Raw genomic sequence first — 15,105 nt, 5'->3', positions numbered from 1 at the left:
GATAAATTCTCTCCTGCCCTGGGGTTTGGGGGGGACAGCAGGAGGGTGGGAGGGGCCTGAGTTTTTTCCCACCCAGGATGTCCGTGTTCCCTTGGCCGCACCCTCCCTCCCTCCCCGCAGCCGGATGATCTGGAGCTGGCGTGTTTCTGTCCTCAGCCGTGGATGGCTGGGACCAATCCCGTGCTATTGTGCTGGGCTGCCGTTAGCTTTGCTTTTCATCCGGATGTCAAACCAAGCCTGCAACAGCTGCGATCAGCTGTTGGAAGAGGGGGGTCGGGTGGGGAGGGGGCAGCCCCTGGCTCGGCACCCACCTCTTGGGTCACCTCCCTCTGCGGCTGCCTCTGCAGCTGGGGCTCTGTCTTTTTCTGTGCGTCTCTTTTCGTCTTCCTCTTTCTTTCCCTCCTCTTCTCTCATCTCCTCTTGGGCAATTGGAAGTCCTCGTGCTCCTACACAGATCTTTTAGAGCAGCGGGTTCATTCAGGGCAGGGGAGGGACAGAGAGCACCCACTTCCGAGTCCCCCACCCCAAACTGCAGCTGGCAGCGAGGAGCTTTAGGCCAGTAGGAGAAAAGCCTGAATTCAGCCAGACTTGGATTCTCACCTGGACTCCACCCCTTGCTTCTCGGAGCCTCAGTTTCCTCCTGGGTGACACAGGGCTCTCCATGCCAGCGTGAGATGTGGTGAAGGTTCAATGAGCCGCCCTCCAGAAAAGCTCCTTGCTGGGGGATAGACGCGCACGGCGCCTGCAGCACATGCTGGTTTTCCTTCCTGGCTCCTTCGGGGACCGAATCCCTCCCCCGCCTTCCTGGGCAGCCGCGCAGCCCGCTTGGCGGCCCAGTGCCACCGCCGCCCTTGCTCCAGCCCAGGGCTTGTTTTGCAGTTACAGTGCGTCAAAGATGTGTTGAACTCCATGGGGAAAACAGTTCCGTGACAGGGCGTAATTCTTCTGGTACCAGCTCTTGTCATTTTTCCAAGCTTAGAAAAAGAAGTGAGTCTGAGAAAATAAACCATCTTTTGACATGAGTCATCCCAGGCAGGGCGGGAGGCTGGGGGGACGGCAGCCGCGAGAAGCAGGCCTAGACAGCTCCGTGCTCTGAGCTCCCACCAGGCACCAGTTTCTTAAGCCACATGGATGGATGGTAAAGACGCTTAGTAAAAGAGGCTACTGGCCAACTGTGGCTGTCACCGCCTCCCTCCCCAAGTTCCGTCAGCCTTCAGCTTGGTCTGAAATGGCCATGAACTAAGGCCAGCCCCTCTCATGGCCGTGGCCCCAAAGCAGCCGTCTGGGGAAGACGCCAGGACCGTCTGCTGGCATCCGTACCCTCACTGAGCCCACAGACTGCAGAGCACGGACACGGAGTCTGGGGGTCCCCCCTCCCCTCTCAGAGCCCACGGGCTGGTGGAGCCGAGATGGGTCCACCATACTGGGATGCTCTCATGATTCTTGGGCTCCTCCAGAAGGAAACTCCAAAGGAAGCTTCTGGGGGTGTTGGAGAGACAGTAGGAAGGACATTTCTGGGCTGATGTAGGCTTGTTTTGGACTTTGGTGCTTTGTTGGACATCGTAGTCTGGAGCGGGGATTCCTGCCTCTGCCCCCTGTTCCCCAATTCTGAGAGCCAGGGGCCTGCCTGCTGCTTTGACCTCTGAGGTCACACCCAGAAAAGGCCCCCTTTCCGTCATCTCCTCCCGTCTTAACATCGCCTTTCTCTCTGGGCAGGTTTAAGGATTACCGGGAGCCGCCCTGGGCCCCGAACCCATATGAGTTTTCCAAACAGTACTGGTCTGTTTTGTCTGCCCGTCTGGCTTTTGTCATCATCTTCCAGGTGAGTTGTTCAGACAAGGCAGGGCCGGTTAGGATCCAGGCTGTGGGGTGCAGACAGCCAGGTCTGTGCGTTTTCAGGGCCTTCCTTCGGGTGCGGCAGGCTGCGGGGAGAGCCCCCTGCCCTGGACGAGGGCTCTCGTTAATGGATGGGTTTGCAGAAAGAGAAGAAAGCTCAGAGTAAGGTTACAGGGCAGATGTGCAGCCAGTGGCAGGGTGGAGATCATTCCCATTTAAACCGAAGACAAGGAAGAGTGGGGAGAGAGGGGGAAACCAGAGTCTCAGCCTAAATGCAGACAAACAGCCCCTCCTGGACTTTGCCACCCAAGAAAGGGCTTGCGTTCTGACCCTTTCTTCCCCCTCCACTAGCCCCCTCTTTTGTTGCGTTGTTTTAGCCCCTGAGACGTCTGGTGGGAAAGGCCCTGGAGCCATCCGGCCGCCCCCGCTGAATAGCAAACCCGAGGGGGGACTCCGTCTCCCACAGTAGCCGCGGCTACCGTTGCCACGCTGCGGCCCCCGCTCCCACCGGGGGCCTGCCGGCCTTCCCCCGGGGCTGGTCCAGCCCAGACCCTTTCCCATCGGCTCCCCAGGCTTGGTATTCCCTGAAGGCAGGTCTCTGGAGGGCTCTAAGGTGTCCTGCCCCCGGCCCCCGGCCCCGGAAGTGGACAAGCCCCCCAGCTCGTCTTTCACACGGAGAGCACGGGCATTCTTTCTCGGAGAGATGGGCGACACCGTGAGCGACGCTCACACGCTCACATGCTCACACGCTCACATGCTCACACGCTCACACGCTCACACGTCCCCCGGCGGCCCCGCCTGCACTCTGCCCTGCGTCCCAGGTCACTTTCACTCCCGGGAGGACTCGGGTTAAAACGCAAGTGTGTGGCTTAACGGCTGCAGGTCTCCGAAAGCACTCGGGACCCTGTGTGAGCGGCCACTGTCTCCCCAAGCCTTCCCTGGGCACCAGGGCCGTGCGGGGTTCAAGGTCAAGCAGGGGACAGGTTTAGAGCCTGGAGGACTAGAGGATGGCAGTGCTCTGTCTCCTCAGGGCCATCACTGTTCTCTGGAGGGGAGGGAGCGCCTGAGCATACGATGGGCAGGCAGAGAAGACCAGAGCTGGGGGGCGAGGGGTGCCCTGCGGAAGGATTGGGAACCAGAGTGTAAAGGGAGCTGGCCTTCCGTGGGCCAGGCTGGCACCATCAGAACATCTTCACCCACTGAATAGAAACGCTCCCACACGTGTCTACAGGGGAGGGGATGTGGCTCAGCAGGGAGAAGGGAGCCAGTTCCAGGTGTGCGCGGAAGCTCAGAACCCACGGAGGCGGGCAGGGCGCAGGGCCCAGGCAGGCGGTGTGACCGGAGAGGCTGTGATGGTGAACGTGGGGCCGGCTGAGGCCAGAATTCAGTGCAGAAACCACAGGCCCACCTCGGATGCGGGGGCGGAGAGTCAGCTGGGAGGAAGAGGGGGCGACTGGCCCAGGGAGAGCCCCAGGGGGACTGACGGGACTCACAGCAGCTCCTCTGGATGATCTGGGGCCTGGGGGCAAGAGCAGGACGCCTGGGGGCATGGAGGAGGGCAAGAAGCAACTGTCAGCCCGTGCAGGAGCGGGGCTCCGGGAGGTGGACGCTGTCCCTGCTCCACTTTCACGCGGGGACCACGAGGGACAGCGCCGCGCCTCGGCCGGGATCCCCACTAGTCAGCAGAGGAGTCGGGGCGACACAGGGGCCCTCTGCGCCCTGGGTCTGGGGTCTGGGCTGCTCACCACGCCCCCTCCGCCAGCCCCCCCACCGGGCCCTCCGCCCCGGGCAGTGGAGCGACTCGGCCTCCCCCACCCCACCCCCTCTCTCCCACCCTGGCTCGCACAGAACCTGGTGATGTTCCTGAGTGTCCTCGTGGACTGGATGATCCCGGACATCCCCACCGACATCAGTGACCAGATCAAGCGGGAGAAGAGCCTGTTTGTGGACTTCTTCCTGAAGGAGGAACACGAGAAGCTCAGGCTGATGGAGGAGCACCCAAGGAGGAGCCCAGGCACCGGCCGCCGCAGCAGGAGTAGCCCGACAGCCAGCCCGGCGCCCTCGGGCCGGAGCCAGCTGGGCAGCAGCGTGTCCTCGGGGTCCCAGCACACCAACGTGTGAGCCCGGGGTCCCCACCCGGGCGGCGGCAGCAGAGACCCGCACAGGGCATCCTTCCATCGGATCTGGCCCCAGGGGCTCTTGAGAAGGGCGTGTGTGTGAAGAGAGATTAGAAAGAGTGAGGCAGGGACTGGGTGCAGGAGGCAAGAGCAATGATGCCATGTCTCAGGAACTTCAAGCTTGAGTTTCTTTTAGGTCCTCTTTGGAGCTGTGTCCTTTGGGGGACTGGTGCCCCATTTTGCCTCCATCAGCGAAAGAATTGGGTCTCCCCCCGAGTCCCCAGGCACCATGAACCTGCTCCCTCCGGTACCCTCCCCACATTTGGGTGGCCACGGGCTGTGAGAAGCGCAGTCCCCTCGTAAGTGATCACCACCCCCATCACTTTGAGCAAACCCTCTGCGTCACTGTCACGGCCTCAGTGGATGCAAATGAAGTTCCAAGACTGATTGCTGTGGCCTCTGGATCTGAGGCTGAGGAGCAAAGGTCCAGACCTGGGCTTGTCTCCAGTTCGTGTCACAGGGTTGCTTTGAGCTAAATGTAACTAACCATCATTTTACGCAGGTTCAGATTTAAAATAATAAATTGAAACATTCTTTATAAAGATGCATGTCCTGTCTTTCATTCTCTCCTCTTACTTCCTACCGATAATTATGGAGCCCCCATGGCTGCCGGGATTGTTCTCGGACGAGAGATTCTGCAGAGGACGAGAGATGAAACCCCACCTCCTGGAGTTACGTCCTGGGGAGAGGAGGACAGTGAGCCGGTGAATGTGTATTCCAGGCGGTAATAGACACAGTCGGATAAGGGCGACAGGAGATGTGAGGGCGCCGGAGGGGAGGGGTTGGACATTCTGTGTATGAATTAACGACAAACCCAGGGTGGTCCAGAGGTCACCTAACACCGTCGATTGGTAGAAGCCTCCCGAGCTTTGCGGGGAGGTTGTGGGCTGTAGCGGGAAGCCAAGGCCAGGCGTCGTGTATCACTGCCTTTCACACACCTCCACCCACCTGCTGCTGAACATTAGTCGTGCCGTCCCTTCCCCCGGACCTGGCCCCGGCCCCTTGCACACCAGTCTGACTAGCGTCCAGCTCAGTCAGAACGAAGCCGTCGGGGGGGCCATACTGCAGAGGAGGGATGGGAGCTGTCCTTTGGAGGTTTCGGCACATCCGGGGATGCCAGGAGCCCTGGCCGCTGGTCCACTCATCACTGCCACTCACCGCGGCTGCTTGTTTCCTGCTGGGAGCCTCGGGGATTGCACTGCCTGCCAACCCTTGCTCTGGAAAAGTGGTCCCTTCTTTTATGGGGACATCAGGGCATAGACACAGCTCTTAGTAAGAGCAGTGGGCACTCCTGTTCCTGCCTCTCGTGCACCAGTAATCCTGCAGTCAACCTTGGTTACAGCGCACCTTAACGTTCAAGCTTAACATTGGAGCCGAGACTCAACCTACGGTGGTATAAACACATCTCAGCATCTTATAACAGGATTTGGCTTTTTGGGGAGAATGGAGTGGCCGATGGGAGGAAAATTTTACTTCAAGGGGCAGTAATGACTCGGGGCCTCCAGGCCCATAAACGGGGGACACCCATGGAGATTCCCACCCGTGTGGGTGGCACGATGCTTCCGGGAAGCAGTGATGGTCCACTGGCCTCCGTCACCAAGATACCCACTTGGCACCAGCTGAGCCATACCCAAGCCCAGGGGTGGCTGGGGGCTGGTTCAAGACCCTACCTCTTTTCCTTCTTTTTAAAATGAAACATTTCTACGTGATCATCCAGGGGACACTTGCACCCCCAAGAAAGATTCAGTCTCTAGGAAACGGAAGAACAAAGTAAACTCACCCACAGCCCCCAAACCATCATCCACGTCGACAGTTGCTGCGTTTCTTCCAGACTCTTGTTCCCTCTCACACGTCTGTGTTTTCAAGGACAATTATGCCACGTGGGGAGTCTTGTCCCCTTTCCTCGCCTCACATCTCGTCAGTCTTTTTAATCCCATAAATTTAGGCTCATCCACTGGAAAGCAGGGACTGAACACCTGCGTGCGCCGGACTCATGTTGTTAGACACTTGGGCTGCATCACTCAAGGCGACAGAGTCCTGCCCGCAGGGAGCTGCTGCTCCTGTGGGCGAGTCAGAGAGACAGCAGGGAATGACGGTCAGCTGCAGCGGGGCTGGGAGGTGACAGGCCGGGAGGGTCCAGGTCGCACGCAGAAGGAAGATGTCATCTGACCACGTATACATTTTAACTTCGAAAGGCCTTGACTGTCTCCGTCTTTCCCACTACAAGTGAATTGGGAATTTTGTGATGTGCCCCCACCCCCAGGCCCACAGCGTTTGGGCAGCATCCACGTTACAGGAATGCCCACCGGTTGGGCTTGCCTCGCAAGGCAGCTGGCAGGGTTTAGGCTGCGGAAGAGGAACTTTCCAAAGGACTGAACAGGCTGGGTAGAGGGCTGAGAGGGGCAGGCCTAATTTATTTTATTAAAAAAATTTTTTTGTTTTTTTTGGGGGGAGGGCGGACAGGTAATTAGAGGTAAATTTATTTATTTATTTTTTAAGGGGAGGCATTGAACCCAGGACCTTGTGCATGCGAGGCACGTGCCGCACCGCTGAGCCACACCCTCCTACACCCCACCCCCCAGGTACAGGCCTAATTTAGAAACAAAACAAACAAAACCTCTTCTGAGCTCTTTAGGGAAATAATAGAATAGAAACATTTTATTATAAAATCCAAAAAAATGTGAGCAAATATCTGAAACAGGGAACAAAGCAAAAAACACCGCTGCCTCTCCCACTCCCTTTCCCCAGAAATAATACTAGCTAGTGCTTTGGTTTATTTCACATTGATTTGTGTTCTCAGGGTTCACGTGCCGCCCCAGACGTTGATCTGTAATGGCGTCTGTTTTGTTTAGTTATAAAAGTCATACATATCATTGAAGAAGATTTAGAGATTGACAGAAAAAAAAGTAAATAAAAAAGTTGGACTCTCCCAAACTGTCACCTCCAGGAGACACTTTGCAGCCAGTCTTGTTTCCTGTTCACTTACTTTTATGCACAGGTGAAGTCTGTCGCACGCACTGACTTTTAAACAGTTGATGGAGAAACAGCCAGGAGCCGTAGATAGAGGTTTTTGTGGAAAAGACTTGGTGGCAGATCGTCTTTACCACTGAGTTTGTTTGTCTTTCTTTATGAAGAACGCAGAGAAATGGAGTCACCGTGACGGTTGATGTGAATCAATCATCTTGACGGTAACTTTTTCAGTGTGCTCTTTGTGAAGAGCATGAAATGAAGGGGAGACCCTGGTTCCCTCTCCCCCGTCACAGCCCCTCCACATCAGCCCTGGCTGGTGTAATCCCGGTTGCGGAAGGGATGCTGTTCCCAGCAAGGGTTTTAAAGAGGCAGAGAACCGCCACTGAATTCCTCTTCAATACAATGACCATCATTTCGCCATCTCTCACTTTGCTTTTCTGCGAGAGAAACGAAAGCCTTTTGGTGTGCTCGCCCTCCTAGCACGGTGTTCTAACGTTGTGGACAGATGAGCCCTTGTTCAGAAAAATGGGAGAGAAACGTAGCAATTGCTCTTCTAAGTGGCCATAAATTGTCATAGGAGATTCTGCCAGGCTGTGGAAGGCACTTCCAGGAGCAAGGACAAGACTGAGATAGGAAACCCACGGACCCAGCTCTGCCCCATGTCTGCTTTGAAATACATAACCAAACAAGGCTTGGGGGATAACTGAATTAGGAAAAGTCTCCTGTCTTTATGTTGCCCTTCTCTGCTAGTTGGCTGGAGAACACCTTCAGGAGGTTCTTTTTGATAAGATGATGTTGAAGATGCCAGCCTTCAGGACTCCGGTGCTCGTCCCCCAGCTGCTGATGGTCACAGTTGAGTCCTCCTCGCAATTGCCTTAGTTAGATGGGAGCTCCTGGGTCAAGGTCACAGCTCTGCTCTGGGACAGCCCACATCGAGCGACTCCTCACTGCAGGGGAGAAGGCCCTCCTCGCTTCAGTTTTAAGGGCCACGCCAGCTCCAGAGCTCCCGTGGGATTGACTGAGGTCTCTGTCCCAATGCACTGCAGCTCAGCCCGGCCCTCTGGCCCATTCTGTGTCTGGAGCACACAGCCCAGTGACCGTTGTGCGTGCCCGGCAAGTGGGTCGGCTTCCCAGAGAACCTGACCTACGGCTCGGAGCGTTTGCTTTTCTGTTGGACCAGGATCTGGCTGGATTTACCACTCCTGGGTCCCTTCTCTCAAACATGGCGGCTGTGACTGTGCGTCCATGCTCTTCAGGGTTTCCGAGGAGAAACCTCTGGAATAAGCTTGATTGGTAGCCCTTCGTAAGCTTTTCTTTCCCTCCAGCCTTGGTGCTAGTAGAATATTAACATTCGTTCCTGTGATTCAGAAATGTCACCGGAATGTGCCTTGCTGGGAGTTCGTTTATTCACTGTGCTTGACGTGGGGCGGGCACATTCAGTCTGCATACTTACTTCTTTTTCAGCTCTTAGAAGGGTTCTTCCAGTGTCGGCAAGGATTCCAGTAGATCCATTTCAACTGCTGTGGCCACTTTTAAGGAAACACTGAAGTTTTAGGTTGGTTTTCCAGTTTTTAATTTTCATATCCACCATCTTTTCTCCACATTTTATCTCTTTGCCCTACTCTTCTATACTTTTGGAACATGCTTCCCCCAGAATACCATATTACGGTCCGCCCCCCGCCACCCACATTCATTTATAATCTACAATATATTAATCCAGCAGCGTGTGAACTCTTACTTACGTGAATCCTTCACGGGTAATCTGGAAGGGAGGTGAAGACTCCCCCAGCCCCCTGCACCCTTGCTCGCTTGCATTTCCCGTGCCACTGCAGACCCCACCTTTCCCTGCAGCGTGCATACTCTGAGATGTGGCTCTTGCCAGTAAACGTGTCTGGACTGGGCAACGCTAACTTCCATTCCAACCCTACAAGGCCGGCACCGCAGGCTCCCGCAGCAGGGTCAGTGCGGATGGCTTCGCTTATCTTCCCCGAAACCAGGCTACTCACCTTCCACACCCCAGGCCCCGGGCAGCCGTGTCTCAGGTCCCCCAGCCCTCCTCTGCCCAGGTAAGCCTCGTCTGGCTGTCCAGCCCAGCCCTGCCCCACCCTCTGCGGTAGCCCATCCGCTCAGCCACAGCAGAGGGCGCCAGAGAGCAGCGCCCACCCGCCAAGCCTCAGCCACACATCCTGGAAAACAAAGCAGATGTCTCTTCAGAAAGCAGCCCTGTTTGCACATCTGGCTTCCCTCCCACTCCCTTTCCTCTTCTCCCCTGTTCTGCCCCACAGCACTGGGGGGTACAGGGCCCCCAGAACCCTCTCCGTTCCTGCCAGGACTCTCACCCGGACGCAGTGCATCCCCGTACCCTTCCCACCTCCCCGTGGTTCGTGCAGCTTCATCTGCAGAAAGGAAGTGCGAGGCAGAAGCCAGATGGGAATTCGAAACGACAGCTCTACATATGAGGTCGGGAACCTTCATGTTCCACCGCCCCACCTTTCTCTCGCTTCCTGTCGGCCGAACGGAGGACCGAGGCTTCCGAGCCAGGACGTCTTCCTCAATTAGGGGGCTGAAGCCACAGGCTCTAAGGGGAAGAGGCAGACTTTTGACACGGACCCCACATCGTAACCTGCTCCTGGTTTGCTCTCCGCGCGGTGGACCCCAGCTGGCCTGCACGGATCCTTCAGAGAGGACGTGTCAGCTTCTATCTAGAGCCACGTCTGCCTGGGCTGAGCGAGGCTGCGAGTGGGGACACAAAGGAGGCCCCGAAATCGGCCTCTGCACCCCTTCTCCACAGGCCTCCTCCCTGCTACACTCTCGGGGACTTCTCTCCTTGTCTGCCTCATCGCCGTCAAACTTGGTCTTCTCGCCTGCCAAGCGCAGACTCCATCTCCTCCACCTGCCGCTTTAGCGTCTTGTCTTCTCACTTCAGTGACTTGCCCACTGTCTTTTCATAAAGCCAGGTTTTTTGCACTTTATCTGTCTTCTCAGTGGCCCCTCTCTCCTTCCAGAAACCTCTCTGCAGCTCCTCTCCATATAGCTGGACAACATGTGTAGAGTATTTTTCTGTTTCGTTATGTCAAGAGAAGGAAGTGTTATCAACATGGGCAGAGGCAGGCGGCAGCTTGACTCCAGGTCAGACTCCTCCTGGCCAAGCGGTGACAGAGCTTCTCTGAGCCCCCCGGCTCTTCTTCGTCTGGGTGTGACAGCACCCCCTGCCTCAACCCGACACCCACCTCTGCCCAGCAAGGTTGGAGGTGAACCCCCCGAGCTTCCATTCTGGGTAAAGGAGGGCTTGCCCAGAGCAGAGGGAGCGTGGAAGCTTCTGCAGCTGGAGCGGCAAACAGATTCATCTGGGTTTGGAGGAAAGGAAGTGGACTAATTCTTCTCGACACACGTAGACCCCCAACTCACTGTCCCCAGTGGGTATTTATAAGAGTGGGTCGGTGTCATGGGAGGGACCACCATACCTCAGAAGGGATGTCCCCATGTGGAGGGGAGTCCAGGCTGGGGACCCTGGCTTAATACAAAGACCTGGGAGTTCCCAGGAAGGGCTGAACCTGGTACGTGTGTGGTGAGTCTGAGCCCCGGGAAGAATTGTGCAGCTCAAGAGGGGCCACGACCTTGTTGTGATCAGAAGTCATTTCAGCAAGAACGTGGATGCAGAGTGACAAATGTCTCCCAGAGCCCCCGTGTGGCCTTGGCCATCGGAACACCCCCTGCTGTCCCCTCAGGGGGTCTCTGAAAGCCCCCTTTGGATGAGTAGGCCCTGGAGAGCTTGGAGGAACTCAAGGCAGGAGACCTCAGAAGGATGTGTCAGTGACGTCTTGCTAGTGTCTTTGACCTCAACGTTTCTAAACCCCATTTCGGGGCTGGGCAGGGATTGAGGAAACGGCTGAGGATGAGCTCAGGTGCAATGTCACTGCCCAGGACTCACTAAAGAATGATTGTCTCTTTTCCCCCACGTCTGTTGACATGCCTTGGCTTTTAAAACGAATGTCTTGCTTTGACATCAGATAAGTATGTGGTGGTTTTTTAAAAAACATTGCACCAACTCCATTAAAAACATACCAAGTGATGCCCAAGGATAAGTTTCAGTCACAGGGCCATGCTTTTCCAAAAAAAAAATGCATTAATCTAAACTAATTTTTCATGGTTTCTGTGGTTTCCTTGAGTGGTTCTTTGAAAATATCTACCGAAGACAAGGGAGTTTCTTGTGGGAGCCGCGTAGATGTCTGGATTCAGATGCTTCATCATCGAGGCTGAAATCACTTCAGAAGAAAACTCGTCTCTGGGTGATTTCTTCCTAGTGTCACAGCGTAACTAGAATGCAGGATGGCGGCTCGGCTTCTACCGCTGCCTGGTAAGGATGCCACAGGCAGGCAATTATATGCCAGGGTCACTAAACAGGAAAATGCCAGAGGACCTTTAGAGAGCTGCACCCAAGAACAGGCTTTGTGAAAAGTGTCTTCCCCCCATCGCTGAAGGTCTGCAGTCTCCATTCTGTTTCCAGTAAAGTTGGAAACGAAGATTAGATGCGTATTGAAAGTCACCCACTCATCACCCACTCAGATGAGAATTTCTGTTGAAAAGACAGCGTGCGGGTTTTCTCTGCTCCTTATCGGTGGGTTCCGATTGGAAAGCAAAGGGCAAGAGAGAAAAGCACCTCCCGTTGATGAAGAGGTTTTTAAAAGCAGAAGATATTCCTGTTTCTTTATCGCCCACATCCAAAAGAGGTTTGAAGATGCTATTACAACATTTAAGATAGTTAAACTAGAGTGAGAGAGAGAGATCAGAAACTGTGTGCAGACGAGACTGGGCATGTGCAGGGTGGGATGAACTTTATTGTAAACTGGCTGTACTTCAATAAAAATATATTTAAAAAAAAAAAGAGGGAAAAAACCAGAGATGGACTCACAGATGTAGAAAACAAACTTATAGTTACCAAAGGGTGGGGAGGGATAAACTGGAGTTTGAGATTTTTAGATACTACACACTGTGTACAAGATAAATAAACAAGGGCCTACTGTATAATGTAGGGAACGATATTGGAGACCTTGCAATAGCCTGTAATGAAAAAGGGCATTAATAGAAGTCAAAGTTGAATTTAAAAAAAGGATTTAAAAGATTCAGAGTTTTAAGTTTATATTTTTACTTTTAGCCACACAAATGATTGTTATGAGAATAAATTATCATAAAAGTTGAAACAATACAAAAATTATAAAAAAGAAAAAGCATGAAAAGGAACATCTATCTGTATAAATGAGTCACTACGCTGCACACCACAAATTAACACGACATTGTTAATCAACTATACTTCAATTTAAAATAAGTATAAAAGAAACTGTATGCAGACTGTATCAGGTAATGCACCAAAGGGTTATCAATTCACTAAAATACTGAAACGACAGAGGCTGCAAAGCCGCACTGAATATCTGACTGGCCCCCAGGAGTACGTGGTCCCGCTCTTTGAGCAGGAGGGCGGCTGCAAGCTGCCCGCCCTTCTCCTCGTCTGCACCATCCCCCCCACTCCTCTGCGCTCCTCCGTCAGTTCTCAGCCCAGGACTCCTCCCGCAAGCTTACATCAGCCTCGCCCCTTGTCCCTGGACACGCCCTTCCCTGGTGCTTCTCAGGACAGATAGGGAGACACCTGGGCTGCTGTGGTCATGCCTCCTGGGCTCAGGTTTAGAGGTCCGCCAACTGCCTCCACAAACACCTTCCCAATTGCCTCTTCTGTTCTGCAAGGGGAACTACATACAAATTGCGAGTAGTCTGGGGTTGGCAGGGGGAGGGGGAGTGAGGGAGATGGATACGCAGGCATGTAACACTCACCGGGAACTGTTTCAGACCAGACGCATCATGTTCACGATCTGTAACCCTTACAACGATCTGTAATGATAACCCCAATGCAATCCTGGGGTTCTAAGACATTCTCAAAGTCACTCAAGGACACCCAGTCGCTCACGTTCACAAGCCAGAAGTGAAACCTGGTCTGTCCTGGAGGCCACGCTATGTCCTCTGTACCAAGTACCCACCAATTTCCCCCTCCGCCTTTCCCCCATTATTTAATTATGTAAGCTCTCTGCTTTGCCACACTCACCCACTGTCTCTTCTGTGTTCCCATGTTCCTTTCCTGGGCTTCTGCTACATCTGGAATGTTCATTTCTGGGCTGCAGCCAGAAAACCCAAGGTCTTACGCCTGACCTTTGGCTCCCTCTCAAGGCTGCACACATTGAATAGCCGGCTTTTCCTTCACACTGTATTTCAAGGACACTGTCCTCTCTCCCACCCTCAGGCCCTCACTCGTCCATCACCAAACCCCCGCAACTCTGCCTGTGCACCTGCAGCCCTGTGTGAGAGCACCCGCCCTGCGGAAAGGTACGCACATGCACTCAGGGGCTGGTTTCCCGTAGAAGTGGCCACGTGCTAATCGCCATTAGGCTCCAAAGCCTAGCGCGGTCCTTGGCACACAGTCTGCACGCAGTAAAGGCTGATGGCTGCAAGGAAGGAAGGCGGGGAAGGAGGGAGAGACTGAAGAAGAAACGTGGGGCTGGAGTACCCGCTGGGGTATTTAGGATGAGGGTCAGAAACGAGGCTTCCATCAGAAAGCCCCGATGCCCGGCTGCTGCCCTCTGCTTCCCAGGCCTCGCTGCCACACGCTCTGGAGCTGCATCAAAGAGAATCAGAGCCGGCATCTCATGACACACCAGTGGGGCCAGGCCAGGGGATAAAACACTGAAATAACTTTATACGAGATTATAAATAACCACTGCTCCCCCCAAGACCCCGACGTGTATTCTCAAGCCACCCCGGTACTTCCTCAAGGACTCCTGGTCCTCCCCGCGATGCTGGCAGTGAATAAAAGAGTGATGCTTGGTGCGTAGCGTGCACGAGGTCCTGGGTTCAATCCCCAGTAGCTTCATTTAAGATGATAAAGTAAATAAAATAAAATAAAATAAAATAAAATAAAATAAAATAAAATAATATAAATAAAAAAGATGTTGTTAAGTGGAAGAAACAACAACATAAAAAAACAAGAGTGATGCTTGTCCCAGCAGGAGACCACTGGAGGCTGTAATCGGTAGGTGTCCAGGCTGCACCAGGTGCAAACATTTAACTATGTCTCCATAAAAGCTCCGGCTCCTGGACGGCCGATTCTGGAGGCTCATCAGTTTCCACCTGCCTTGCATCCCACCCACCCAGAGCCTCCCCTGCACAGCCTGGGACCCTTGGCTTTGCTCCGAGCCTCTGAGTGGAGGTTGCCCCCTCTTGGCTCAAGGCTCTCAAGTCAGAGCAGGCGGCCAACGTAAACACACCCGAGAGGAATTAGCTGAGCTCCTTCCAAAGGAAACAAGCCGGGAACTGCCTACCTTTGCCTCGATTCCAGAAGGCAGCGAGATCCAAGACGGGAAAAGCTCTGGCGTCTGTCAACTTGGCTTCTCTGCGGAAATCTTAGCAAACAATTCGGGACCTTCCAGATTTCCTGACAAGACTGTAGCGAAGGCAAAGATGGGCGTGTCCCCAGGGTCTCGTGTCCCCCTTGCTCCTGCCTCCTCCCCCAAATCCTGGTCTCTTCCTGAAGGAAGAGGTAATTAGTTCTCATCTGGTCCCGAGGGAACATGTTAGTCAGACAACCCGTCGTCACATCCCCAAAGCCCTGGAGATGCTCTGCCTTTACCGTGTTCTGGTGAATAAGGGCGCTTCAGGGCACTTTCCCAGCGAGACTGAGGGGCCGGGAGCTGTCTGCATTCAAGGCAACTTATACACGTGATGGATTTAAGTACCAAGCAGCCCGTTTCCATGAACACCTGCCATCTTCTGCAGGCTAGCCGTCTCTTCCTGGAGCGGGGACAGTGCTTACGTCACGTTCCCTGCCTGCACTTAACTCAGGTCCATCCCCTCGCTCCCTCCTGAGGGGAAAGAACTCCAGGATGGCAGAAACTCGGGCCTGGTGGGTGGTGAGGTGCCTCAGAGACACACTGATAATTCTCGTGGCCCAGGCACCCGTCCCGAGGTCACCTTACGTATCCCACTGTCTCCAGGCCAGAAACCATATCAAACTTGTCCCAGACGGTGCGCCAACACCAAGCTCATGGGCAAATGAACTCGGTGTCTGGAATAAATTAGT

General features: G+C 54.3%; 1 protein-coding gene across 3 annotated transcripts in view; it reads left to right on the top strand.

Annotated features, from left to right (window-relative positions):
* The window catches only part of ANO2 (anoctamin 2), a 253,462-nt gene extending 248,903 nt beyond the window's left edge, over positions 1-4,559 (top strand). For all 3 annotated transcript variants that reach the window (XM_074357441.1, XM_074357442.1, XM_074357443.1), the window contains exons 24-25: positions 1,717-1,822; positions 3,685-4,559. In XM_074357441.1, coding sequence (XP_074213542.1) covers positions 1,717-1,822; positions 3,685-3,957 — 379 coding nt within the window. In that variant the 3' untranslated portion in view covers positions 3,958-4,559. The remainder of the gene's footprint in view (positions 1-1,716; positions 1,823-3,684) is intronic.
* The last annotated feature ends 10,546 nt before the right edge of the window (positions 4,560-15,105 follow it).

This window comes from Camelus bactrianus, chromosome 34 (genome assembly GCF_048773025.1).
Source record: "Camelus bactrianus isolate YW-2024 breed Bactrian camel chromosome 34, ASM4877302v1, whole genome shotgun sequence".
In the NCBI taxonomy this organism is placed as follows: domain Eukaryota; kingdom Metazoa; phylum Chordata; class Mammalia; order Artiodactyla; family Camelidae; genus Camelus; species Camelus bactrianus.
Note: the sequence above shows the minus strand (reverse complement) of the source record. Positions and strands in the feature narration are given on the sequence as shown.